Source organism: Hypomesus transpacificus, chromosome 9 (genome assembly GCF_021917145.1).
Source record: "Hypomesus transpacificus isolate Combined female chromosome 9, fHypTra1, whole genome shotgun sequence".
NCBI lineage: Eukaryota > Metazoa > Chordata > Actinopteri > Osmeriformes > Osmeridae > Hypomesus > Hypomesus transpacificus.
Window position 1 is genome coordinate 4,262,388 of NC_061068.1, and position 27,830 is coordinate 4,290,217.

General features: G+C 45.2%; 2 protein-coding genes across 4 annotated transcripts; one reads left to right on the forward strand and one right to left on the reverse strand.

The window, feature by feature from the left end:
• Positions 1-138: 138 nt before the first annotated feature.
• matn4 (matrilin 4) lies at positions 139-17,276 on the reverse strand. 3 transcript variants are annotated; one of them, XM_047025993.1, is made up of 16 exons: positions 16,893-17,269; positions 11,058-11,196; positions 10,563-10,738; positions 10,050-10,265; positions 9,612-9,786; positions 8,990-9,112; positions 8,704-8,826; positions 7,715-7,837; positions 6,099-6,221; positions 4,910-5,032; positions 3,984-4,106; positions 3,564-3,793; positions 3,204-3,387; positions 2,916-3,068; positions 2,499-2,603; positions 139-1,686 (listed from the first exon to the last, which is right to left on the reverse strand). In XM_047025993.1, the coding sequence occupies exons 2-16, from the start codon at positions 11,128-11,130 to the stop codon at positions 1,628-1,630; spliced, it is 2,109 nt and encodes a 702-aa protein (XP_046881949.1). In that variant the 5' UTR covers positions 11,131-11,196; positions 16,893-17,269; the 3' UTR covers positions 139-1,627. The 3 variants fall into 3 exon arrangements, with proteins under 3 accessions (XP_046881949.1, XP_046881950.1, XP_046881951.1); XM_047025994.1 differs by lacking the exon at positions 6,099-6,221 and having other exon boundaries at positions 16,893-17,271; XM_047025995.1 differs by lacking the exons at positions 4,910-5,032; positions 6,099-6,221 and having other exon boundaries at positions 16,893-17,276.
• rbpjl (recombination signal binding protein for immunoglobulin kappa J region-like) lies at positions 14,913-27,401 on the forward strand. The gene is made up of 12 exons (XM_047026585.1): positions 14,913-14,958; positions 16,831-16,939; positions 18,858-18,992; positions 19,151-19,221; positions 19,518-19,633; positions 19,840-20,014; positions 20,866-21,003; positions 21,855-21,967; positions 23,260-23,400; positions 23,961-24,119; positions 24,332-24,435; positions 26,127-27,401. The coding sequence occupies exons 1-12, from the start codon at positions 14,913-14,915 to the stop codon at positions 26,401-26,403; spliced, it is 1,584 nt and encodes a 527-aa protein (XP_046882541.1). The 3' UTR covers positions 26,404-27,401.
• Positions 27,402-27,830: the final 429 nt, after the last annotated feature.

Consider the following 27,830-nt stretch of genomic DNA (forward strand, 5'->3'; position numbering starts at 1 on the left):
TAATCACTAATTGTACAACTTGGCCCAAGAGACAGCCCCACTTGATGGAGGTGTGTGTGTGTGTGTCTTTGTTTGTGTGTACTTGTGAGCAAAGAGGCCTCATTACTGGTGACAACTGAACAACAACCACTACAGCCAAACATTCAGTTTTTTATTGCCTTCTGTGCCAGATTACAGAGTCCTCAAAACAATAAAAAAAATGGTTATTGAATAGAAAATATACAAAAAGTACAGGTAACCAAATATAAGAGGTATAAATCTGACAAGGCCGTTTTTCATACAAAGCTAACTCAAAGAAACTTTAAGATACCACAAGGCCCTGTTTTGTTTGGTTTCACATACACTGATAGTTATGTGCTGTTTTTTTTATTTGTTTGTGCTATGTCTAATGCTGAGTATTACACACTAGTCCGTTTCATATCTAGCTGGTAGTGTTGGGGTTTCACATATAGGGGCTTGATTCAAAACCTCAATACATTTTACAAACAAGATCACATCCTGTTTTAAAAATTCAAAGTGATCTTGCAGGCTAGAGTTCCATCCAAACCAATAAATGTTGATGTATCTACACATGTAGAATCTATTAAAACTCATTGTAATTGTTGTGGTACCATCATTTTACTTTATGAACACTGAAATGTAGCTTTGATTTAATTCTAGCCTTTAGTGATTAATCAATCGGGTCCTAAGGGACAATGGCAAATGATAACTAGATCTACTGTATTCTTCTCAGACTGGGTGAAATGATGCTAATGTTGATATGCTAATACTACAAGGCGAATGTTGCAATATTGATGTTCAATGCTAATACGGAGCTATGGTTCAGGCCTACAGTAGAACTACAGGATATAACTCCATTCGGTAGGCCTACCCTGTCAAAGTAATTTAACTCCAATATCAAAAAATACTGATATTCATTACTTTATACGAGAAAAACCTGTAAATTTGAAACAACTGAGTGATTTGGATTGGGTAGGTTTTGGTTTGGGCAAAATCTCACATCAAGGAGTGGTAATACATCTCATCCTCTCTCACATACATAGTTGACGCTGGTATAAATGTCTATCTATAAATACATAATATTTAACATCCCATATTAAGACAGGTCAAGAATAAATAGGGCACAATGACAAACAGAAATGCCTGCTTGGGGGACCAATACTGAGGCTATGATGTCACCTATTCTCTCAGAATTAAAAAGAGTTTCATACGGGTTCTAATGGTGTTCCTGTAAGAGAGACCTCTGCAAAGAGAAATGTGTGGTTCAAGAAGGAACCTTTGGTGGATGACACACTTTTTCCAACATGTCTCTTTGAATGCTATTTTGTGTCTGAACAGCTGTACAGTAAATCCTCTACCGACAGTTCCCATAGTTGTCACTGAGGTGTCGTAGGTTCCGTGCAAGCACATGTGCATTACCAGATATTATAAATTCAACACGTCAATGTCATTGATTAGGGTCATTTGCATAACCATGAAGATACTACATCAATTGGTCAGATGTTTTTTTTTCTTCTTCCTGTGATGTTCTTGACAGAATGACTGTGCCCTCTTCTTCTACCCTCTCTGCATCTCCACTTCCTGTTTACATGGATGACTTCTTGTTTCATTGCCTTAGGTCAGCGCATCACTTCCTGGACAATAGTTGGTTTTCCAGGTCCTCAAGCCTGGATGTCATACCCGCCAGTGGCCTTAGTTAAGGAAGTGACACTATAGCAGAGCATGCCATTGTACAAAGAACATTTATAATAGCACATGGAAACAGTAATTCTCCATCATAAACAACAACTTAGTAGTTTGGGCCTACAAGTATTACACATGGAAAAAATGCATGGTAAGACCTTTAAAAATTGACCTTTATTTTCCCAAAATGCCCTCTACAAACCATGTTGAACTAAGGGTCATAAACATCCCCAGTTGTAGGTGATGGTCCATCTGGAGACCATTTATCACACACATCTTCACATGGAGAGCCATTTATACTCCTAAGTTTTCCCATGCAGCAAGAGCCCAAACAGAGCGAAGGCACTTCTGAGACTCTTCCAGACGTCCCAGTAACAGACCCACCACTGTGTCATCTCCCCTCACCTCCAACCCCTCACCCAAACCCTCTTGCTAGTTGCTAGGAAAACAAACTATTGATCTCTCAGACAAAACAACCTCCCGGAGAAGCTTTCCTTTCAAGGGAGACCTCTCCCTCTCCCTCTCCCTCTCCCTCTCCCTCTCCCTCTCCCTCTCCCTCTCCCTCTCCCTCTCCCTCTCCCTCTCTCTCCCTTTCTCTCCCTCTGTCCTCATATAGACACATCTGTTTCTGAGTGTACAAGGGGCCGTTTGGTTACCGGGATGAATCTTTAGCGGTGGGAATGTGTGTTGTGCCACGCTCAGGTGAACAAAGCCTCATTGATGGGAAAAATTGAAAAACAAGAAATATGTTTCTGAGAAAATTGAAAGGGATAAAAAAGAAAAAGAAAGAAAAGAGATTTAAGGGTAAAGGATATGTTTCTGAGTGAGCTGCTCCAGAGTGCTCATGGTTGCCTGCTGGAACTCCACCAGACTCTCACATGCACATGGGTCCTTTACCTCAATCTCTCCCTGGCTCTCCTCTGAGAGAGAGAGAGGGAGGGGGAGAGAGAGAGAGAGAGAGATGGGGTGAGTTTCAGAGAATCATTATAAATGTCTTGTCCAAACTCTAGATGGAGCTGTAGAACAACTACACACTCAGGTTTGGAAAGAGTACATTAGAGTCCAATACTACCACATTCAAGTTGCACTTGATTCCTTTGCCTACGTTCAAGAAAGTGAATAACGAGGCCCCAAAAATGCAAAATATCAAAATCACATCAAACACATTCCCAGTTCCGTCTCATTTGCCTGTGCTGTACGTGCTCAGGTGAGACTGTTGTGTGGTTGTGTACCTGCACAGACGTTGAGCTTGAGGTTCTCAGCAATGGTGTTGATGGCTGAGAAGTCTGTGGTGTAGTAGAAGTGTTTGTCAACAGGCTCTGAGGCAATCTCACGGAGCTCATCCTCAACAGCCTTCCCAACGCCCACAGCATACATGGTGATACCTGGCGCAAACAAACAAACAAACACACACACACACACACATGACAGCTGCAATCCTGCACCACAGACCTGGAAAGCTCTATATCCGCTCTCTCTTAGAATCCCAAAATTCCACCTTCATCTCTCCTCCTAGTTACCTGCTTCTTTGGCCTTCTTTGCAAACTCGGTGATGTCGTCCTGGGATCTCCCGTCGGTGAAGACGAGGCCTACGCGAGGGATGTTGTGGTTGGCGACGCGGGCACCTTCAGCCTCTGAGAAGCTATTCTCTACCAGGTGCTTAAGAGCCAGACCTGTCATGGTGCCCTTCTCCATGTAATCCACCTATACAGAACACACACACAAGTGGTTTAGCATGCCATGAAGGACCTCTAGGTCTGACAGCTATGATAAAACATAACACAGCAGTGATATTCTCTGTGTGCATTGTTTGCTTCTGCATCCAGGGAGGGTCTACGATGACTCATGTGAGTTGAGTTTCTAACTCCACACAGCCCTACCTTCATAACGGCAGCTTTGATCTCGTCAGCCGTGTGGTACATGTTGAGGGGGAACTCTGTCCTGACCCGGCTGGAGTACTGGACCAGACCCACACGAGTTCCATGGACTGACACATCCAGGGAGTCCACCACCTGGTTCACAAACTGCTTCACCAGCTCAAAGTTCTGGGGACGCACACTCTTGGACCCGTCGATGATCAGAACCAGATCAATGTTGGCTGACTTGCAGGCTGGGAAAGTGGGGAAACATGCTTTTAGCTTGTATGCACGTGTGTACATTTGTGTGAGTATATATATATGTATGTGTGTGTGTGTGTTTGTGTGTGCGTGTGTGTGCATGTGTGTGTGTGCATGTGTGCGTGCATGTGTGCATGTGTGTGGGTGCATGTGTGCGTGTGTGTGTGTGCTTGGTCTACATACTGCCACAGGTCTTGCCGTTCTCCTGCAGCAGCTGTCCCTCGGGGCAGATACAGTAGTAGGATCCAGGGGTGCTGACACACTGGTGTTCACAGCCGTGCTCCACACTGTTACACAGGTCCAGGTCTGCAGGAACACACACACATGGACATACTGTTACACAGGTCCAGGTCTGCAGGAACACACACACATGGACATACTGTTACACAGGTCCAGGTCTGCAGGAACACACACACACATGGACATACTGTTACACAGGTCCAGGTCTGCAGGAACACACACACACATGGACATACTGTTACACAGGTCCAGGTCTGCAGGAACACACACACATGGACATACAGAGGCGCATGGTCAGCAAGAAGAATACAAAAATTGAGATGTCTGTTTCTCTCTTTATCTCTCTTGTATGCACACAAACACACACATGCAGGAGCAGAGATTTAAAGAACCATCTAAACAAACAGGCAACAATGAATACAATGACAGAGTTGAGTAAGGATCGGTATTTTCCTACCATAAAAGCAGCATCTTTAAGTTCAGCAGAAGCTGTTTGTCATAACAACCATTTCTTTTCGAATGTATTGTTGGGCCTGCAGACTCAACATCTTTCTATTTTGTGTTTGTATTCATATGTACAGGCTATTAGGTTGTAATAATAAACTAATTAAACAACTTTGATTATTGGTATTTGTAGGTCAATGTTTAAGTTCACGTACAGTCAATTACAGACTTATGTAGAACTCCATACCTTGAAAGCAATGTAAAGACAAGAATCTAATCTTTAGTTTTGTTATCTAGCATAAATACTGTTTCTTACATTTAATGTAAATGAATTTTAAAAATCAATGATGAGAAGAACCGTCAAGGTAGAGAGACATGTTTTCAAGTTTGGGGGAATGTCTCTTTAAAACGTTGGAGTGACTAACTTGTGCATGTCTTCTTGTCGTCGTTGAGTTTGTACCCGGCGTTGCAGTTACAGGTGAAGGACCCTGGTGAGCTGATACAGATCTGCTCACAATCATGCTTTCCCTCAGCACACAGGTCTATCACTGGAGCACACACACACACACAGTATATTTGCATGTTTATAACCTGTTTATAAACACTAGCAAATATATTACTACTTAAACATTGGAGCCAAAACATTAACCATCAGAACAGGAATTCAAGAGGGAATGGTCGGGGTGTCACAATTTCCATTGATTGGAGCTGAATGATCATAATACTGGAATATGGAGGTTCCTCACGCTGTAATCATGTGAGGGTGAGAAAAAAGTCAACTATATCAGTGTGCAATACCCAACGTCTCCAGAAGTAGAGCTCACAGTCGGTCCATAGAAGAGATTGAAGATGACAGCTGACTCTGGGCTGTGTTTATTGTACTGGGAGTTTAGACGTTGTCTGTGAGCTGCAGGTGTGGACAGCTCAGTTATGATGATAGTGATAATCACAACTATCTGCACAGTGCTTGGTGTTCATTACTTTCAATAACATGCTTTTTTGATTTTGACAGTATGAGTAATGTATCCCGAAATATACTTGACTGAAGGAGGTTATGTGTGCGTGTGTTCTGCACTTGTGCATCTGTGTGTGTGTGTTGGACTGGCTGATGAGGAATATAACCATTAGAACATTTCTCTGAAAGCGGAATGATCAAGTGATGAATACATGTTGTGAAATTAAGTTTGGATGTTCTCTCATCTACTGATGTGGTCTGGGAAATGTATCAACTCTCTTTAAGGGAAACTAACTCATCACAGAGCACCATGTTGACCTCTGTCTCACACACACACACAAACCCACACACATACACACATTAATAGAGCAGATAGACAAGAAACAGGTCAGACCAACAGACTAACATAATTGTTTGGTCAATATATTCCAGTGCCTTTTCAGATCTTGTATAAGCTTAATAAAAAAGTGTCAAAATGCTTCACTATTTCTACATGTATTTAAAGTAACTAAGTGATAGGAATGTAAGTGAATAATCTATGTTCCAAACTACAGTATATGCTGAAAATATACTATATAATTAAAGGGATAGGTCACTCACATTTAAAATAATTTGCATTTTATCATCCCTTTAAGTTGTGTATCTGTTGTAAGACTAACTTGAGCATGTCTTCTTGTCGTCGTTGAGTTTGTACCCGGCGTTGCAGTCACAGGTGAAGGACCCTGGTGAGCTGATACAGACCTGCTCACAGTCATGCTTTCCCTCAGCACACAGGTCTATGGCTGCAGCACACACACACACACACACACACACACACACACGCGCAAGCAATTCATGCAATGCACACCCCACGCATGCACACAGTGTAATTGGATGTTTATCACTGGTCACAACACAAATTATCAACTGTTTATTGCATAGTAATGCCATAAAGTCCTCTTAGTATTAAAACAAGACGGCTACGCAATACAATTCCAATTACATATGACCAAACAGGTATTAGAGATTATGTTTCTTGGGCAAAATTGACTTCACATTATGAATACTGCCTATTGGCACGGTTTTTCAGTGGCCTGGCTAACTACATCACAGAGCACAGAGATGATCACGTGTGCTTGTCATCAGTGCTTTCCCAGACAGTGAAAGGAGAGGTGCAGGAAGACGTGGTTTATCTGACCCTGGGTTAAGAAACGCACAGTGGTGACAATTGTTAGACACACCAGTTACATTTGAAGACGCTTTGACAGGATGTGGGCTCTGCAGAGGTAAGTGGGTGTGAAAGAACGTTAGCCCAATGAAGAGTTGCCCAACCAAAACCGAGATTCTTATTTACATCCACAAACACCTGATAGTCCCTAAGAAAGTCAATGTCAAGAATCAGAAACCATGCCATTCACAGCTGTTACTATACAACTGCATTATTGTTAGAAGTGGCCTCCTACATAGTGAAAATAAGAGTTTCCAGAAAGATTTCTTACACTTGCTAAACATGACCATAACAAAAGTGTCAACCGCATAGATATTTATCACCCAGGAATTACAACAATTTAATTTGTGATATAGTAGGTTTAGGTTTTTTTTTGCAGTTTTTCCTGTTCCACTCTCCCAAGAAGATGAGCTGTTGTCTTCTTCAAGTCTATTGTGTCATATTCACAACAACCATATTTCATAATGTAACTGTACAGTTCAAATTTTAGATTCCTGAAGAGCAGCCATACAGTATGTAAGATATTGATGTTGATGCTTGCCTGATTATGGTTAGGGTTGACAAGTGTAGAAGTGGCTAGGGTTTGAAGGAAGAAAACAGGAAGAACACAATGGAGACAAGAGAGACAGACATCCACACACATACAGATACACACAAACACACATGCTGTACATTCTCTCTTCTACGCACAAAGTCACTTATGTTTACGAACTTCCACCACTGTTTATGACCATCCACTTCTCCACATGAAACACAAACAGCTGGCCATCTAAACAGCTCAGAGAGGAGATAGTGTATGTTAACAGGGGTTTAGGCCACTGCATCTTACCCAAGCTCTGGTGCTAGAGTAGTAGCTCTTATACTGTTTCTGTTTCCTGTAAAGACCTACCTGTGTTTCCTAGGATAACCTCTGAGTGGGTTGTATTTGGAATGATTTAATGAAAGACATTTCCTCTCAGGCAGACCATTGGAATGTCTTGGTAAAAAAAAAAAAACGTATTTCTGTTCTGGCCACTGTGTGTGATGTGTGTGTGATGTGTGTGTGATGTGTGCGTGTGAAAGACTTACGCTGGCAGGTCTTGCCGTCTTCGAGGAGATTGTAGCCCTCATTACAGCGACAGTGGTAGCCACTGAGCACGCTAACACACTCGTGATCACAGCTGTGGTTGCCAAACGAACAGTAGTTGATCACTGAGGGCAGAGAGAAGGCCAGCCGTGAGCAGGATGAAGCAGCAAAGCAACTCTTACCTGGTACAATGTGAATCAGCAACATGATTTGGTTGTGAAGATGATAATGAAATAATATGTCAATGTCAAAGGTAATTTGGATTGTTACTGTAGTCCAATAGGCAGAAAGGACCATAAACTGTATTTTATATCAAATTAATACATTTACAAAAGTTTCAATCCAGTATAAATCCAATATAACATTTAATTGTCATCTCCTATAACTTCTCAAATGATGTTGCATGTTTTGCATTGATATTTTATAACAGTGGCCTCAAAGTTTTGAACCTTTTCAAGATTTAGTTTTGCAAGGCAGCTTATGATGGATGAGATCAGATTCTAGCAGGAGATAAGATGGCTTTCCATAACGTAATCAAACTGATGTATGTAGCAGTTTCACTAAGCTTTGCTTCTAATTTTACTCAGTACATCACAGACTAGGACTGTGGGCGCATTATCTTACATAACATCCTGTCTGGGATGTACTAAATGTCCCAGAACTATTCATATGAGTGAGATAAACTGTGTTTCAAAAGACCTTTGTAAGAACTCAACACTGGCAGTTTTGTATTTGGTCCAGAGCAAGACACAAAAGGGGAAAAAAAAGTTATTCTTGGACAACTTAGATTTTCACAGACAGAACTACTGTGAAAAGACAAGTCGCTTGTGCCAGGGACACAAAGTTAGAATTCCCTGCAGTCTGTCACCGTGCCAGCATCTTAGTTCTCCTCTCAGCTTCTTCAGTTCCATGTGAACATGAGTGAGTTCCATCACTGAGCAAGGGAGGGGAAAGCTGGTTCGCGTGTGTGTGGGTGTATTCAGACACTCACTCATGCAGGTCTTCTTGTCGTCGTTGAGTTTGTACCCGGCATTGCAGTCACAGGTGAAGGACCCTGGTGAGCTGATACAGATCTGCTCACAGTCATGCTTTCCCTCAGCACACAGGTCTATGGCTGCAGCACACACACACACACACCAAAGAAAACCCAATTGTTACTCCCTAAAATGTAATGCTGATACCAATGCCCTGTTACACCAGGGTGAGACCAACATAAACTGGTGTCTCATCTCAGCGTTACACATTTTAAAGAGTGACAGAGACACACACACTCGTACCTGAGCAGGTCTTGCCGTCCTCATTCAGTTTGTACCCTGGCAGACAAATGCATTGGAAGGAGCCAGGAGAGCTTTCACAGATATGCTCACAGCCATGGTCTGACTCCAGACACAGATCCACACCTGCAGTTACACAGCCAGGTTACACAGCCACGTCAGCTGCTTGTGTTTCACTGGGAGTTGAATGATTAAACTCTCTCTGTTGAAATGGGCCCGGATTCAATGGATTGTGACGTCAGAAGATACAATGTACTGTAGTATTGCTATGCGATGAATGTTGAAATCAGATTCTTTAATCGTTTTCTAGATCCAAGGTACAGTTTTTTGTTGTTGTTGAAACAGCTTAGAAAGGAATCAATCTTTCCTTCTCTCTCATCACATCTACATTGTTCTTGGATCTAACGGATTTGGGAGTATTTTATCGGACTTGCATGAAAGAGCTTCAGATTTCAGTCAGGAATAGCAAGTGTAATTACATGCAGGGCTGTGTTTTAGCCAGCAGCACGGGACAATGATCTTAGGTTAAAGCCATAGTCTTAACTGTATCACAATGTCATTGACTGTTCTGAAGAGCTGTGTTTCATTAACGCACATACCGACACGCACAAACAGAACTCCTCACCACAGAGCTTGTCCTGGAACTGAAAGCCGAACTGGTGGATCATATCGAATGACTCCACTTGGAACACATGGTCTTCGAATGGTGGTGAAGCCATGGCTCTCAGTGATGTCATATCCGCCCTGGCCACACCCACAGCAAAGATCTCGATGCCCTTCTCCCTCGCCTCAGCCGCCACCTTAGTGTTTTATCTCATGTTATTTTTCATACACCAGGAACAATTTGTCACGCCAAGATATAAGCATGATGAGATTAACATGAAGATGTCAGGCTGAAATGCTTCACACATTTCAGCCGGACATGGTCACATTCACCCATAACAAAATAAAATAACGACTTGACACAAACCAAAAGGATTCGGAAAGGTTTTTTTTACTTCTGGTTCTCCATTGATTGACACTTAACCTATATGATTCAAGGTAGAACAGAAGGTCACCTCACCTCAGCCACGCGGTCCTGGGGCCGCCCATCCGTCACAATGACAGCAACGTTGGGCACCTTGGCACGGTCGCCCTCGTCAGCGGTGAAGGCCACGTTCATGGTGTACTTGATGGCCAGGCCAGTCATGGTGCCCTGTGCCAGCGGAATGATCTCGTTGATGCCCTTCACCATGTCTTCCAGCTTGGAGTAGGTCTTCAGGGAGAACTCATTCTTCACCTGGAGGACGAGGAGGAGGAGGAGAAACAGAATGGGTCAGTTACTGCAGTGGTTCCCAACCCTGGTCCTCGGGACCCCTGTCCTGCATGTTTTAGATGTTTCTCTGCTCCAACACACCTGATTCAAATGAATGGTCGTTAATAGGCTTCTGTAGAGCTAGATAACGACCCATTCATTGGAATCAGGTGTGTTGAGCAGAGTCCCGAGGACCAGGGTGTGGAACCACTGAGTTACTGGACCATGGAAGGATGAAGACACCAGCGGACTGTGTGTGTCTGGGTGGAGGACTGTGTGCACCTGACTGGAGTACTGGACCACTCCCACTCTGGTGGTGTTGGCTCCTACGTCCAGTGTGTGGATGATGTCGATCATGAACTTCCTCATGGTCTCAAACTCGTGGGGCCGCACGCTGCGGGAGCTGTCGATGATGAAGATCAGGTCCACCGGGCCTGACTTGCACTTCTGCTCTGGATCTGGGGAGGTTGGGAGGCAGGGAGGCAGGGAGGGAGGGAGGCAGGCAGGGAGGCAGGGAGGGAGGGAGGGAGGCAGGGAGGAGGGGATACATTGATGGATAGGCGACAAATTAATGAAGTATCCAGGAAGAGAATGACTAAATGCAGTCAAATCAAGAATTTCTATGACCTCTTTCACAGAGCAACATTTTTTAACAAAGCTGCAAAATCGATTCACATTGTAACCAAACCTGTTCCAGACAGCACAACAGACTCTGCTGTGTTCTGAGTTCATTGTCTATCCCTGTGTGCTTTGAGTTCACAGTTGGACTTGGCTCACCTGCTTTAGGTCTTGCGGCAGCCAGGGTAGCTAGGACCACCAGGACAGACACACAGACACTCAGACGAGCCATGTTCACACGACTTCAGTGACCTCTTTGAGCTGGGTTGGACTGGTTTGGACAGTTGTTCAGTTCACACTGTAAAAGAAAACACATAATCCATGGTCGGCCAAGAGTGAGTAATGGGTCTGGGTAGGGTAAGTTGGGCATTTTTACATTATTCATTCAAGCATATAGAAAGTGAAGCAATGGATCAAGGGCTATGGCTGATTAGGGTAGGGCTGGCCTGGGTAGGCCGTGGAGAGCAGGGCTGGCTGGGGTAGGACTAGGTGGGTTGGTTTTGTCCAGGGTTTGACTGGTTAGGCCCAGGTTAGAATAGGTTCACATACAGTGAGAAGAGAGAGATCAGTCTAAGCAACACATTCCAGCCCTGCCCAATCATAAAACAGTCTGACAGAACAGCTGGCTCAGGAGCACACTAGCACCCCTTAATAGAAGGCTGTTGATACACACACACACACACACAAACACAGGCACACACATACACACACACACACACACAGGCACACAGGCACACACATACACACAGCTAATCTGTCTCTGAACCCCTGCATCCCTGAGGGCAGGAGGTTCAAACAGTGTGCTGGATAATGACCATGTCTGAAAGTGTTTATGGGATGGCATGCTGTCTTTGAACACAGGCATTCTGAAAGGCACCCCTTCTCCCGGGGTCCTAGAAAAGGAGACAGGGTCCTGATGAGGTCTCATACCGTCACAACCAGACCAGAGGATCGAAACCAGACAGAGAGAACGGCAAAGTGAAATTGAGACTGCTAGAGTAAGCCTGCTGGTATGAACAGTTAAACCCACACATACAGTTCTTCCAAGTACATAGAAGGAAAGGCTGAAAAAGATCTAAGACAAGTGTGTGTGTGTGGGGAGGGGGGAGAGATGGGTAGATGGGTGAGATGGAGATAGAGAAGAAGAGACAGATGGTTGGAGTAAAAATGACAGGATGACAGAGAGGAGGAGAGACAGAGCAATGTACTGAGACGTTTTAGGGAGATGGGAAATAGATGAGGAAAACAAGGAGTTGTGTGAAGCAGAGGGGATGATTGAGGGAAAGCTCCGGAAGAGAGGAGAGAGGGAAAGAGGGAAAGAGATGGGAGAGAAAGCTCCCCTCACTAAGATGAGGTTGTCAGAGAGACTGTTGTACTATACACACATGCACACACACAACTCTATGTGGTGTCGTCTCCCAGAAAGTCCTGTGAGACCCTGATGCAGAACTAAAGTTGTTTCACCAACCTCCCACATGAACTGGGACCAGGGGCTGTGTGTGTGTGTGTGTGTGTGTGTGCAGTTGGGGGGAGAGTGTGTGTGAGTGTGGGTGTGTGAGCACGTGTGCAGGTACAAAGAGACTTCAGTGTGGACACTACCGTTCTACAGAGACCCCAAACTCCTCACTGCTGCCACAGACCCCCCCCCCCCCGCTCCTCTCACAACCCCCCTCACACTGCAGCCCCCACCACAAAAATTCAGTTTAACATTTCTCCCTCAGCACCCCTCCTCTCCTCACAGCTCCAATAAATTGCTATGCAGGCACACACACACAAACACACACACACACACACACACTCTATATGGGTCACTGCCTAACTCTCTATAATTAGTCTTCAAGAACAACATAGTACAGCCTACTATTAACCTGGTGTTAACCCTTTCACTTGCTGGAGTGCCAAGCCCATACGACTCTCCATCTCAGTCTCTTGGGATGGGAGAGGGGGGGGGCTGGGTAACTGTTTAACTGGACAAAAAAAGTTATGAGTACTGCAAGTAATTTACACCAAAAGGAAGCTGGAGCCTGTAAAAACAAAAACACAAAACTTTTCCGGAAAGGGGAGCTGAAGCACAGCACATTTGCTGACACAAAGAAAATGTGATTATATTTCCTCCTCCTCCTTTCCATCAGTTGGCAATGAGCACAGTCGAATCTACTATAAACAGAAACACTGTTATAAACAGAAAAACTTTTTTCAGTCAACTTTGTCCAAATATACACTGTCCCAACAAAGAACTGGAAAGTTTGAGAAGTGAAGCAGCAGATGGCTAGGAGGAGCCTGTAACACAACAACAACCACAGCAGCAGCAGCAGAAGAAATGAGAGGTCAGGAAGTGAGTGCTGCCCTCTGGGAACAGGAGGATGATCACCCTACCTCGACACTTCCTCTGTTCCGTATGACCTCTCGGAAAAACCTGACCTCCACCTAGACATCCGTAGCAACCCTGACCCAAACATTGACCACAACCTTCACCCAAATGTTGACCACAACATTTATCGAAATATGACCACAAACCTTACCAAAACATTGATTCCAACCCTCATTAAAACCTTAACGGCAACACTAGTCTAACCCTAACCATACAAGAAAATACCATACGGCCCTATCTCTTACCTTAACTCTCCCAAAGCTCAACCTGCACCCTTGCTAAACCAAGATTGATCCACCCACAGCGTGTCTAATCTTCCCTGGCAAACAAACCACCAACTCACAATCTCCTACCTTGTCAAACCATCATGAGCCAGTGTATGCATACTCATTCTCTACAGTCATGTATGTACATTATGGATTCAGAAGTGTACTGTTTGTGCAAAATGGAAGGGAAACCTGTACTATCCAATCAGCGCACCATTCAGTTAGGATTAAACTATGAGGAGGGGAACCACGAGATTATGAGCAGAACTTGAGGGTAGATAAGTGTGGAGTAAGGACTGGGCAGGGAGACAGGCTGCAGGCGGGACAGTTGAACTGAAGACTGAACACAGGTCAAATGCACTAACATCTCCTGTGGTGTCTATCTCCTGTGGTCATTGTTTCTCCTTCCCTCCCTTCTCCTCTCCTTTACTTTTCTCCACTCTCCACTCCTTTCCTTTCATCTCCTCTTCTTTTGTATCGTTTCCTCTGCTTCCCGTCTCCTCCCATCCCCTCACCTCCCTGCTTCTTTCTGACCAGAAACACAGATGCCACGATCAGTTCTGTTTACTGAGACTCAGTGGCTTAATGTAGTTAGCAGCCACTGTTGCAGTCCTGGTCTCAGAGCAAACCTCCTACTAAAGGCTACCAGTGCTGTAGACAGTGTACTGCCCACTGCTTGATATCTCCCCCCCTGTTTGCCTAAGGGAAAAGGCTGTGAGAACTCCTCACCTAAAAACAGGTGACTATCTGTGACTATCTGAAGACAAACAAGCAGGCACAGCTAGGTCTACACACTGAACTGTCACTGGAACGAGAGCAGATCCGGTCTAACACATACACACATACACACCCCAGGTACATTCACACATCACACGCATACATACACACATACACACAAAGACTTTTTCACACATGTACACACACACGTCAATAGCTAAAGTAACACACAGCAGCCGTGTCAGACCGTGCTGTGTTGAATGGAGATACATGACAGAGTGTGCTCTCTGGGGACGTCCAGTGAAGCCCTGTGAGGAACCCCTTGACAGGAGTTGGTGGACAACACAGAACTATACTGGGATTACTGGTATCACTGGTCTACCTGTAGCTACCCTGGAACATCGATATAACTGGACTGAAAGCATTCACAGCTACCCTATGCTTCTGCATATAGCCTCTCTCTTAGCCTGTACTACATAGATTTCCAGCAATACAATGCTACATTAAGTTTAATAGTCTATGCTAGCTTTCTTAGCCAATGCTACATTTTCTGAGTACAAATGCATACTACATATTCAATCTGCAAGTCGATTTTTTCTATATTTGGACAAGTCTACGCTGTGGTGTGTGTGCTGTCCTGAGGTGAGGTGACTGCTTGGCATGCAGAACCTCCAGGAGAGAGACCGGCTGGAGGAAAGGAGTGCAGGTAAGACTCCCTAGGACTGGGGCTCTGCAGGGGAGGCTAGAGACTGGAGGGAGGAGTGGGCACAGTCTGGAAGATAGGTACAGTCTGTGGGGGGGCATGTAGTCTGGGGGGTTGGTACAGTCTGGGGGGTTGGGGACAGACTGACGGAATGGTCATAGTCGGGCGCTTAGGGGGTGTATATCGAGTCTTGAGATCTGGATGTGCTGGCATTCAAGTAAGAAACCTCCATCGAGTTCAGTAGTAAAGTAAAGGAAGTTCTGCAAACAGACAGAGGACGTGGAAAGATGAACGATCTGTCTCACAACCAGGTGATTGACATACATCGGTCCACAGTTTCTCCCTTCATTCTGAAGTAGAGTCAGGGTGATATGTGTATCTACTGGATGATTTGCTTCACTGAAACATTTGCTTCAAACTCAGGATCTCAGATGAATTCCTCTTAGTTTGATGCAAGTCTCAGGAGGGTGAGAGAGAGACAGGTAGGACGGGGGGGGAGAGGGTAGAGAGCGACAGGAGAAGAGGCGACATTGGGGAGGAAGAACAGGGATGGGGAGATGGAAGGAGGAGAAATGAAGGGAAATGTACATTTAGAGAGAAGATTCTGTAGTATGTCAAGATGGTGGGACAGGGAAAACGTGAGGTTGGAGATTGGTTTGTGTGTATGTGTGAAAGACAGTGTGTGTGTGTGTGTGTGTGTGTGTGTGTGTGTGTGTGTGTGTGTGTGTGTGTGTGTGTGTGTGTGTGTGTGAAAGAGGGGAGGGTGTTTACAGTAGTTGTGCGGTTGCAAATGTGAGTGACAGCCGGAGCCCATATTAAGATATGAACACACAGCAGCTTCTTGATGAAGGAAGATTGAAAGCAGATGCGGAGGACTGCTACTGTTAGCTGTTTCTCTCACACTCCTCCACTTTGCCCTTTTCTTAGTCTGTCTGTCATACTCTAATACAGCATATTCTGCTCTCCTCCTACTACTCTGCTCTGCTCCAATCTACTTTCCTTTCTTCTGCTCTGCTCTCTGATAATCTACTCCACCAGGCAGCCAGTGTGCGCCCAGCTCCCCCTCTCTCTCTCTCTCTCTCTCTCTCTCTCTCTCTCTCTCTCTCTCTCTCTCTCTCTCTCTCTCTCTTTCTCTCTCTCTCTCTCTCTCTCTCTCTCTCTCTCTCTCTCTCTCTCTCTCTCTCTCTCTCTCTCTCTCTCTCTCTCTCTCTCTCTGTCTCTCTCTCTCTGTCTCTGTCTCACTCTTTCACACACACACACACACACACACACACACACACACACACACACACACACACACACACATACACACACGGACACACACACACAAATACACACACAAACACAAACACAGTAAAGACTACACAAAGGACACATGTCTATAATTAGCATGCATTCAAAATCCAACTGTAATCACATTTCAGTGATGGGACCACATGAATTATCTGGTAGCTACTTTCAGTAGTAGTAGTTGTTTGTTGAAAAACATAAATTTTCTGCACGATCAATGCGGTTTTGTACCACCAAAAGAACAAAGTTCTCTAATCAGAGCAAAAAGAGGTTTACATAAATTGCTCTCCTGATATGTATGTAGCCTCTGTAAGTTGAGAAATAACTTATTTTATCATTTTATTACTGTAATATTTATTTTTAAATCGCTGTTAATGCATCTGTTCAACTTTAGTTACAAATAAACTGGTTTAAATAATAATTGTACATAAATAATCAAAAAGCTAACTATGTACATATTTTAAACGTTGTTGTCCGGTACTGCGAGCAACTAGCAACCGTAAAATCCTCATTTGGAATAAGACAGGTCTTTAAAGACGTTTACAGTAAATACCGACACATAATGTCTTGTGGCATTCCCCTCAGTTCAGTCCAGCGAATCCGCGGACGTCCCCCGCCTGTACCCATCGGGAGTCTCGCTCACTCACCTGGGAACGCTGAAGAGTCAGACGGAGGCGCAGTCGGGATGGGACAGGTAAAACCGATGAGAAGTTTACACAAGACTTAACCACTTTTTTCTTCAGTAATCTCCAGCGGTGCCGCGCGTTCAATGTCCCGGTAAGATCAGTGGTATCCAAAAACCTCTCTCAAAGTCACCGTGTTGGTGAGGAATAAGCGGACGTGAAATGTTTAAAGGTTGTGTCCTCTTTTCGTTGACGTCCGAAGCTTGACAGAATTTCTGTACTGGATGTTTGAAAGCATGCAGGTATAAATCTCCCAGTCTTAAACCGTAAACCACTCCCCTCTAAAAAATCGAACCATTTGGAATTCTGAGGATGACGGGCGGTAGAGATGCCTCTCATTTTTTCAGACCCAAGGAAACACTGTTGATACGTTTTTAGAAAGGACAGTTGGAAACGTTGCAGTGTTTATGAAAGCACACCTTTGTCCACCTTTGTCACCTCAACTCATAATAACACATGTTCCCAGAGCATAGGCTCACAAATGAATGACAGGTTAAATTATTTCTGAATTGCAAAATCTGAAGCCCAGTGAAGATGGCAGTGTATTTTTTCATTCCCTTTCCTGATTTCTCACCGTCTTGCTGCTACCTTTCTCTCCATCTCTCTGACTCTCCCTCTCCTCTCTGGTGGGAAATACCAGAATGTCCAAAGCTCTGGCATTGCAACCTTTGACCTTGTGACACTCAGATGTTTGGATAGCATGAGCCAGTGAACTGTGAACCCTGAACTGTTGTGCTTTAAGGTGCCAGTAAATTGAGACAGGAAATAAAGTACAGAAATGACCAAACATGGAGTTAACCTACACACAGTCACACAGTCACTCACACACACGCGCACACACACACACACACACACATACACAAAGAGACATGCACCCAACAAAGAGGGTGATAAAGATTAAATGCTATGACCTGTAATGGCCCAAAACCCTTGTATTCTTTTTCTGTTTCTCTCTCACTTTCTCCTATCAAAGACTCTTGTTGTCAGCACTCCTCATAATGAGCAACATTCCAGACTGCTGGGCCCAGATGTAACAACCTGTGCTCTGTTACTGCTCGCTCATTACTGCCTTATTGGAGACAGAGGACCAGACACTAACACGGGCTCTGGCCCGCCTCTGTTCTCCAGACCACCTGCTGGGCCTCGCTGAGCACATGAAACCTGAGTGGAACGACTGTGTTTTAGGACAGCTGGTTGAGTCTCAAGGAGCCGTATGTTTTTATGTGTGTGTTGGTGAACAGGGGTAAATTATGTTTCTTGAGCCTTTTTTAGAACGTCTGTTCATAAATTCCCCTCAGGTGAGTTTATTGACTAGGAAGAAAAGCTAATGTTAGATAGAGGGATTTGGGGAGGAATGCAGGGGAAGAAGCCACTGCAGGTCTGTGTTTATAAAATGCTGTATCACTCTCTGTCCTGAGGAATGCAATTATGTCTGAGAGAGAGAGAGAGAGAGAGAGGGAGGAAGACATAAAAAGACTGGGAGTGCAATAGGAGAATAGGAGAACAAAAAGAAAGCCTAAGTAGCAGAGGGGAGTAAGAATAAAAAGACGGAAACTGTTAAAATATTGACCTCATGTTTCGACGAGTCGGAAATATTCTGGGGGTTCACTAGTCGGAAATGACGTTAAAAGGTTAATGTAGTTCCATGTTACTGCTCTGTGTCCCTCTGAGCACAGTGGAAAGCATCTTTGGCATGTGGTAGAGTACGCTCTGTCCTCTGTCCGTCTGGCTTGCTGTATCCAGGCATCCCACTCTGCTGGTGGAAACTGTTTACATCACACGCCAGACTGAGACACGGTGTATAGAAACTTGACATTGATGGATGGTATCCCTCATCTACACACATACAGCCTAGGTTGCTATCGCACTGACTGTTTTTGAGGAAGTGGTTTGTTGTTATTGAGCGGCCGTGTACCGTCCAATATTCAGGCTTGACCAGGGACTCCATCCCCATAGGAGGACAACCACAGACACAGGAAGAGCCATCCTGCAGCTCCACCCAGACCAACGCGTCACCATATTGCACGCCAAGGTGGCGCAGAAATCTTACGGCAACGAGAAACGGTACCATACCTGGCATACTGCGTGTTCCTCAACATGGCTGTGTTAGGGCTGGGGTTAAATGTCAGATCCGGTTGAGGTCAGGGAATTCATTCCGTAATCTGTTCATTCCATCCCTCTCTCATTGATTAATTGATTCTTTCATGCGTTCATCCATCCAGCTTCTTTTGTCCTCCTCCCTGTGTGTACATCAGCGGGTCAGGGTGGAGAGTCAAACAAGACCACCTGAAAGGTGAGCTCACCTCTCTCTCTCTCTCTCTCTCTCTCTCTCTCTCTCTCTCTCTCTCTCTCTCTCTCTCTCTCTCTCTCTCTCTCTCTCTCTCTCTCTCTCTCTCTCTCTCTCTCTCTCTCCTCCCTCTCTCTCTCTCTCTCTCTCTCTCTCTCCTCTCTCTCTCTCTCTCTCTCTCTCTCTCTCTCTCTCTCTCTCTCTCTCTCTCTTTCTCTCTCCTTCACACATGAACACTCACACATACACACTGACAACTGCGATGCTCCCTGACTCCCCCCCCCCCGCTTCCCCTCCCACAGCCGCTGGTTTTGGGGATGCATGCTATCGTCTGTGTGGGTACATGGGTCTGGACAGCTCATGTCTCCCCCAGGCGGACGCCTACAAGCTGGCCTTCGAGGAGCAATGTGACCGCAGGGTGAGAAGGAGGGAGGGACAGGATTGGTGCAGGTTAGCTACTCACCAGTCTGCTTGAGTCACTCTAGATTTCTCAAATGATTGTATTACTTTTATTTTTGTCTTCATATGGGGCAGATGCCAAGTCGCTCACATACTATATATATTTTACATTTTCTTTACACATCTCTGTCGATATCTCCTGACGTGTGTGTGTGTGTGTGACAGATGTTCGCCTGTGCCAAGTCTCTCTACATCTCTGACACTGACAAGAGGAAGCACTTCCGCCTGGTTCTGAGCCTCCTCCTGGAGAGCGGACAGGAAGTGGGCTCTTTTCACAGCAACATGATCAAGGTCATCTCCAAACCGTCCCAGAAGAGACAGTCCATGAAGAACGCAGACCGTGAGTTACCGGAGGACTGTTTGATTTAGTTACAGGGCCCGCCCCTCAACATCCTCGTCTTCATAATGGGACCTCTGTTGAGCCCCACCATGATCATTTTGACCATGCCTGATGACTGTCCGTGTGAATCCCTCATAATAGCAACTTGAATCCCACATAATAGCAACTTGAGAGTTGAGGGTCCTACTTTAAACACTTACCCTAAATGCAAATATATGCATTTAAACAATTTACCCAGTTGTATAGTTGCACCCAAAGTATTTCAAATATGCCAAACACGTAGTTCACTGCATTTGAGTCTGCTGTCGGATGGCACAGAGTGACTGACAGGTGATACTGACATGTTTTGGGTTCCCTATAGGTCAGTGTGTGTCAGGGTTCCTGCCTCATAAGGGCAGTGGGCCATTCTGACCACGGACCTGGGGCTGTGGGGTTCGACAGTGGGGAGGGGGGGGGCTTGTTTACCTTGCTCTCCCGTCTGACCTCACCACACTGGTGCCATGGAGACTTGACAGCTAAGGCCACAAGTCAAGGGATGTCCAAGTTCTCACGTTGCCGCGGTAGCTACAGGAGAATGTGGTGCCAGCTGGTGTGTGTGCAAAAGTAAAAGAGATTCATCAAGGTTGGACTGTCACTGGTTACAATGTGTGTGCATGTGAATGAGTGTAAGTGTCCTTTTTTGTATATGGCGTGGGGAGAAGGATTACGTATAAAGTGGATGAAAATTGTTGTTCTTGCTGTATAAACGAATCAAACCTGTGTGTAGGTGCGTGTTTGTCAATGAGGATGTGTCCGTGTGTGTGAGTCTGTGTGTCACGTGTGTGGGTCGTCTTCATGTTTATTACCTGCAGTGTGTATTTCCTCGGGGTCGAGGGTGGCCCTGTTCAACCGTTTGCGGTCGCAGACGGTCAGCACGCGCTACCTGGCAGTAGAGAAGGGGGAGTTCGTAGCCAGCGCTCGTCAGTGGACCGCGTTCAACATCACTCTCGGTAGGTGGGACAGCTTCTGTGGTCCTTCACGCTCTGGTGTCTGACGTGTCTTCCACACCACACAAGGTTGCTACGCCAGAATGTATGGTGATGTTGTTACTAGTGCAGGGGTAGGCAACCCTGGTCCTCGAGGGCCGCTCTCCTGCATGTTTTAGATGTTTCCCTGCTCCAGTACACCTGATTCAAATGAATGGTCATTACCCGGCTTCCACAGAGCTTGATAACGACCCATTCATTTGAATCAGGTGTGCTGGACAGCGAAACCTCTAAAACATGCGACACTCAGAGATGTGTCTGGTACAGACAGATCACGCCATGTCAATGAGGTATTGCTGTGTAAAAGAGATGAACGTTTTGTGTTCTTGTGTTGCACACCTAGACAGGGTGTGAATAATGATACGTTTACTCATACACAGTGTTTGTCATGTCAAGACATTCGTAGTGTACAGTCTCATAGAGGCCTTGTTTGGCCAACACAGTAAAATGTGATGAGTCCTAACCAAAGTCTGTTTCCATATTGTAAACTAAAATAATTCACAAGCAGAATTAAGTGCTGCTCACGCTTCAGACTCTGAAAGCTTGGTCAGCTTTGATGTCAAGATGTCAAGAATGTTTTAATATTCATGCAGTGACCTCCCAGGTTCATGTAACCTCAGCCTGCCAGACTTCTGTCCACTGTCCCTCCTATCATGACTGTGGTGCAGACTAGGTATCACCTTGAAAAAGTATGCAAACATATGTTAGGGAAAATGTTTATTTTCCACAGTGAATGGGTTTTTTCTATTCCGTTGTGTATTCATAGTCGGATTTTCCAAACCAATTAAAGTCATGATGTGTGTGTGTGTGTCTAGTGGAAGAGCCGAATGCTGACCAGGCCGATTTCATGATGTGTGAGGGCTTCATCTGCTATGGCTGTGTGGTTCAGCTGGTCTGCACCCAAACTGGAGTGACCTTGCCCCCTTTGGTAACACACAGACATCAAACACACGCACGCAAACCCATACCCACACATGGTACTTCACCCCACTTTAAACCACGGCCTCTTGCTCTGCAAGCCAAGCTCCAGGTGTGTGCTATATATATAGGCGTGTGAGAAGTATTGCATTTACATATTTAGCAGACGCTCTTATCCAGAGTGACTTACAGTAAGTACAGGGCAGGTACGGTGAAGTGCCTTGCACAAGGACACAACGTAATTTGGCCCGGCCGGGAATCAAACCAGCGACCTTCTGATTACTGGCCCGATTCCCTAACCACTCAGCCACCTGACTCCCTGAAGCTCTAGCAGGGACACACCTCGCTGTCTGCCTCTGTGTTTTCCTCAGAGTCCAGGTGTTACACAACATGCTGAACTTCACATTTCTACTGTTATTGTTTCCCTCTGTGTACGTAAGAGAAAATGTATTCTTATAAAACCTTAATGGCGATCTGCTGAGCAGACCTTTTCAAGCCCCTTAAAACTGCAGCGGCAGCCTCCCAGCTGAGGCTTCTGGGTAAGGGACACCTCCATACTACGCTCCTGTGTTTTTCCAGAGGAGGTATATTGCTATGGGGTTTGTTTGAATAGAAGAGATGGTATATTTTGCTGGTAAAACATCAGGGTGATCTACACTCGGGTTCCTGTGTTTACTTATGGTTACGGTTACGGTTTGGTTGTCAAGTCTTAAGGGAGGGGGGGGGGGTTATATACATTAAGTAGTGAGGGGGAGATTGACATTCAGACCAAAAGTACAAACTTTGATTCAAAGTTGACATTTATGTTTTGTGTTTTTGACTAGGGCTTACCTTCAAATCACAAGCAACTACCCTCAATATCTCATGCAATGTAGTTCACTACCACCTCTGCAGTCCTGAGGATAGCCCGATCTGACTGACACAGCAGCCTCAGGCCTTCTTAGGGGCCTCATCTAGACATAATAACAGAGTTGACATCTTGGCTCAATCCTCACTAGAAAACCTCTAACTAAACTAGCTTAACAAAAACAACTATGCCAACAACATTATTACACAGCAACAAGAGGTAGTTATTTTCATGGTTTTGTTTTGAAAAAAGATATGTCACAAATTGAAGCTGGATTAGATTACTGTAGTGTTTGTTTGTGTTATAGTCACTAGTTAAAAGTGCTGTGTGTTTGTCGAGGTGTGTGTACGTGTAGGTGTGTGTGTGCTTTGATGAATATCAGGTGCTTGTAAGTGTTTGTGTATATCACATTCAGCACAGTACTGAGTGTGGGCTGGTGCTGTTTATCTGTCCAGGTGATCCGTAAGGTCAGCAAGCAGCACGCCATCTTGGACGTAGATGAGCCTGTTTCCCAGCTCCACAAGTGTGCCTTCCAGTTCAGAGACGACCGTCAGATGTACCTGTGTCTGTCTAATGACAGAATCATCAAGTACCAGGTAAGAATTACACACACCAGGAGGGTCAAGAACTGTCTAAGAACAATTTACAAAATCTATTTTGGTTCCAGGTAGACATTTCTTATTGAAGCTTTTTGCTATTGCTTCAGAGAGAAACTTCAATAAAATGTCACCAGAAACATTAACAGTCCATGTTCTCATGTTACTGCCACCAACTAGCCATGACCTGACCAGCCATGGTTCCTCTGAGAGCAGGAAGCCGCATGCACACAGCCGGCTACATTCACTCCAGAATTAGTTGTACTTGTTGAACTTCAGAGCCAGCTCATAGGAGCGTTGATTAGAAGGTAGGAGTATGGTGAAACTCCTCATGTGATTGGCTGGGCGTGTGGAATGTAGGCAGTGGTCAGCTTCTGGAGAGGGTCAAAGTAGGGTCGTTTCTGTGGTAACGGGTTCATGGGCAGTAGCTGGGTGTAGACTTCAAATTGTCGTCAAGCTTCATAGACCTTGATAGGGGTGCACTGGGACATCAATGTACAACATGTGCAACATTCATGAGATTTACCTCGGTTCTACTGCCTTCCTCGACCTTCACCCAGGCCTCCCCTAGCGAACGGGATCAGCCAATCCGAGAGGTGCTGAACGATGGGTCCTGCTGGACTATCATTGGTACGGAGGTGGTGGACTACAGCTTCAGCCAGAGCCCGGCCTGCATCCAGAACCCTGTCAGCCCGGTACCTTCCATCACTGGCCTGGAGGTGAGCACACGCCACATGGCTACTTACTTTCTTTCTCTTTTCTCTCACTTCATCTCTTTCCTATACACACTGTCACTGGCCTGGAGGGTATTACTTCCGACATGGCTAATTTTTCTCCATCTTCTGTGACTGTGAGCGTGTGTGACTGTGTGACTGTGTGTGTGTGCGCGTCTGTTTGTGTGTGTGTGCGTGTGTGTGTCTGTGTTTTTCAGGTGAATGGGGGAGGACATGTGGCTATGCTGGAGCTTAATGGTGAAAACTTCAGCCCTCACCTCAAGGTCTGGTTCGGAAATGTTGAAGCTGAAACCATGTTCAAGTGAGTCCTGTTGTACGAATGGCTACTGAAACCTGATGTTTTTAATCATGTAAAGCCCTTTTTCCTCAGCTGGTCATTTAGCCCCTAAAAGGACAACCAGTAAAAACAGCTAGTGAAAATGTGCTAGCTTCAGTTGCTAATGCCTGTGTAATTATGTTGTAGTTCTCAGGGTTACGAGCCTGTTGGTTGACTGGTCCTCTCAGTCCTTTTCACCTGGCTGGGTTTTATAGCCTGCCCCTGGGTTACTGACTACCAGACTGGATTAACAGGCCATGTAGAGAGAGAGATACAGAGAGAGAGAGAGAGAGAGAGAGAGAGAGACAGAGAGAGAGAGAGAGAGACAGAGAGAGAGGGGTCCCCTCCACCTTATTTATCACTTCCTCCCTCCCTCTTTTTATCACGGGGGCCTCCAGCTGCACAACATACACATACATGCATGCATGGAAGAAAATATACACATACACAGTCTAAAATCTTAGAACTAACTTTGTTTACTAAAATTTATAGATTTTCTAATTCTGAATTCATTTCACTGACTGGATGTTCCCACATTGAGGGATAAAAACACAGAGCTATAGAGGTGTTTCAGAAATTGCCAACGATCTGGACCCAAGGTCTAGAATGGAGCTCTGTTAGGTTTCCTCAAGGCTGGGAGGAACCATTGTCCCAGATCCTTAGGGGTGCTTGGAATGTTCCTCAGCAGCATTTGGTATCACTGAGGTTTGAGCTCACGTGATGCCGTCTGGGCATTTTATATCTGCGTCATCATCACACTTCAAACCGCATCCACACTGCTGATCCATCAAGAGTCTGTCAGGGTCTGGCCAAGCAGAGAGGTCCTGCTAATACCCCTCGAAGCCGCAAGAGCTGTGTGTGTTTAACGCAGTAATTCACAATGTGGTCTTTGTATGCCAAGCTGCAGGCAATTAACGTGAGAAACGTGATCATCCATAGTGGCCAGGAGTCTTGGGTTTAAATAGAAGACGAGAAGTCAGGATCTAGACTAGTTAGACTGTGTCCCATGGTCTCCACAGTTTCCATCTCAGGTTCCTGTGATAAACATCGCTACTTTGCAGAGGCATCTTTTAAATGGATGGTTGTGAGTGAGAGTGAGGGGACTGTCACATGGGGGGGCATGGAAATATGAGGCCAGAGGCATCGTTAGGAATTAAGGAGCCCATAAAAAAAAGTATTTGTGGACTATGCAAGCTGATGCTTCCTAAATCATTTTGACCCCTTTACTGGATCCCTACCCTAGCAACCCTGTTCCCCAACCATTCTTGACTCCAAAGACAAGCTTTCTCTACAGTACATTTACAAACGCAAAGTTGTAGATGATACCTTGCTAACATTCCAGCCAACTGCATTGCAGCTGTGACATTCCTTTCAAGTTTGTTTTGGTCCAAAAGACAGTGTGACGACTATGCTGTGTTTTCTGTATACTGTAATCATTCCTAAAAGCCTTTTATGTACTTATTTATCTGGCTATTTTATCCAAAGCAATGGGATTCAGCTTGCAACTTGTTGAGTGGTCAAATGCTCTACCCCCGAGCTACACCACCTGTCCATTTACATTTTAACAAAAGTTTAATGAATGAATCCCCTCATAGGACCGTAACTCTCTCTTATTCTGATGGTAAACAAATCAACCTTGCTTTGAGATTCACTGGGATCCTGTCAATCCACTTCAGGTCCCCCAAGTCCATGCTGTGTGTGGTCCCTGACGTCTCTATGTTCAGCGGGGAGTGGCGTTGCCTGAGGCACCCCGTCACCGTACCCCTCTCCCTCCTCCGCCTGGACGGCCTGATGTACCACAGCACCTACAGCTTCACCTACACCCCCGAGCACCACCCCGCCCCACCCAGCAGCAGGGCCGTGCCGGACGGAGGCCAGGACTCAGATGCCCTCATAGACTCCATCCACCAGGAGTTCACCCGCGTAAACTTCCACCTCTTCATGCAGAGCTAGGCGCCGCCACGTGAAGCTGTTAAGGGTGTGGGTGGCTGGCTAGCTTGCTAGTGAAGCTTACTGACCCAATGAGGGCTCGACACGCATGGAAGGCTAGCTAATGGGCCTGAAAAACTGAAGAGTTACCCAAGCCAACACTGTTTAGAGTTAATGACAGTCGGGGGGTTTGATAATTCTGTGGATTAAGGCTATTTAGAGCTAAAGAATCACTGCTGGCAAATAGTGACACTAGCCCAAGAAAATCTACTCTAATAAAATGTTAATTGAGACAGTCCCTGAGAATCTGAACGATTCAACATTTTAAGTAAGTAAAGATTAAGTCAGTGGTCAGCCAACAACCTGACTGATCCTAAATACACCTTTACAGCTATCATCAATTCTGACCTTTGACCTCAGTCACTCTGCTCCTTCGGTGAGAAGATTGATTACGGCTCTGTGCCTGACTGTTCAGTTTGCTCCCTGTGATAAACCGTCCTGGTGGGAACATGAATGGGTAATGAAAGAAAGCCTCAAAGAGGCGCCACCACCACCACCAAGGAGGGGGACGAGACCGAGCAGAGCAGAGAGCATCGGAGTGGAGGAGAGAAGAGGAGGATGAGAAGAGGAGGATGTTTTTCCTGAAGGAACGAAAGCCACGGTGGAGGCAACTGAGGTTAAATGTTGTGAGAGAAAGCAGAGTGAAAGGCCGACAGCTCCATAATTCATAAAGCCCAGAGGACCTACTTGTCATGTGAATGTGATGTGGAGGGATGGAGGGATGGAGGGAGAGGCGTAATGTAACCTTGATTTGTGGTGGGTTGGTTTAGGCAGAGGTTGAGTATGAAAGGCACTTTGTTGCTTTTGCTGTAGAGCTCTATTTTCAGGACTCGTTGATCTGAACAGTAGGCTGGAATCAGCATCCCTGGGTCTAACTTCTGGATAGTTAATCCTTCTGTTTTGTTTGTCTCTTTGTTTCATCTACCATTAAGCAGAGGTTTGGCTCTTGGTTTAATAATTTAGTCAAGTATAATATAACCTATATTAAATATTATGTTAAAAACATACATAATTAAATTCATTTTATTCACCTTGGTGCAAACTGTACTTTAATAAAAACATGTCCTCATTAATTTGTTGTTCACTGGCAATGAACCAGCACAAGGTCTAAGAGGCTAAGCTCCAGAGAAGCAGTCCTGTTCCAGCCCAGTGAAGCATGAGCTGCTAAATATGTTAACCTGGCTGAATCAGACCTCCCATGTTGCTTCTTCTTTGTGCAAATACCTGTAATAGCAGCCATACTCAGCCTGGCTGGCTGGTATAATCAGCCTGGTGATGAACTTGACAGGCAATGAAAGGGAGCAATACAATAGATGGATGGATGGATTCACTGGTGGGTGGACGGATTCATGGATGTATGGCTGTATGGATAGGCCACCAGTTTAAAGACT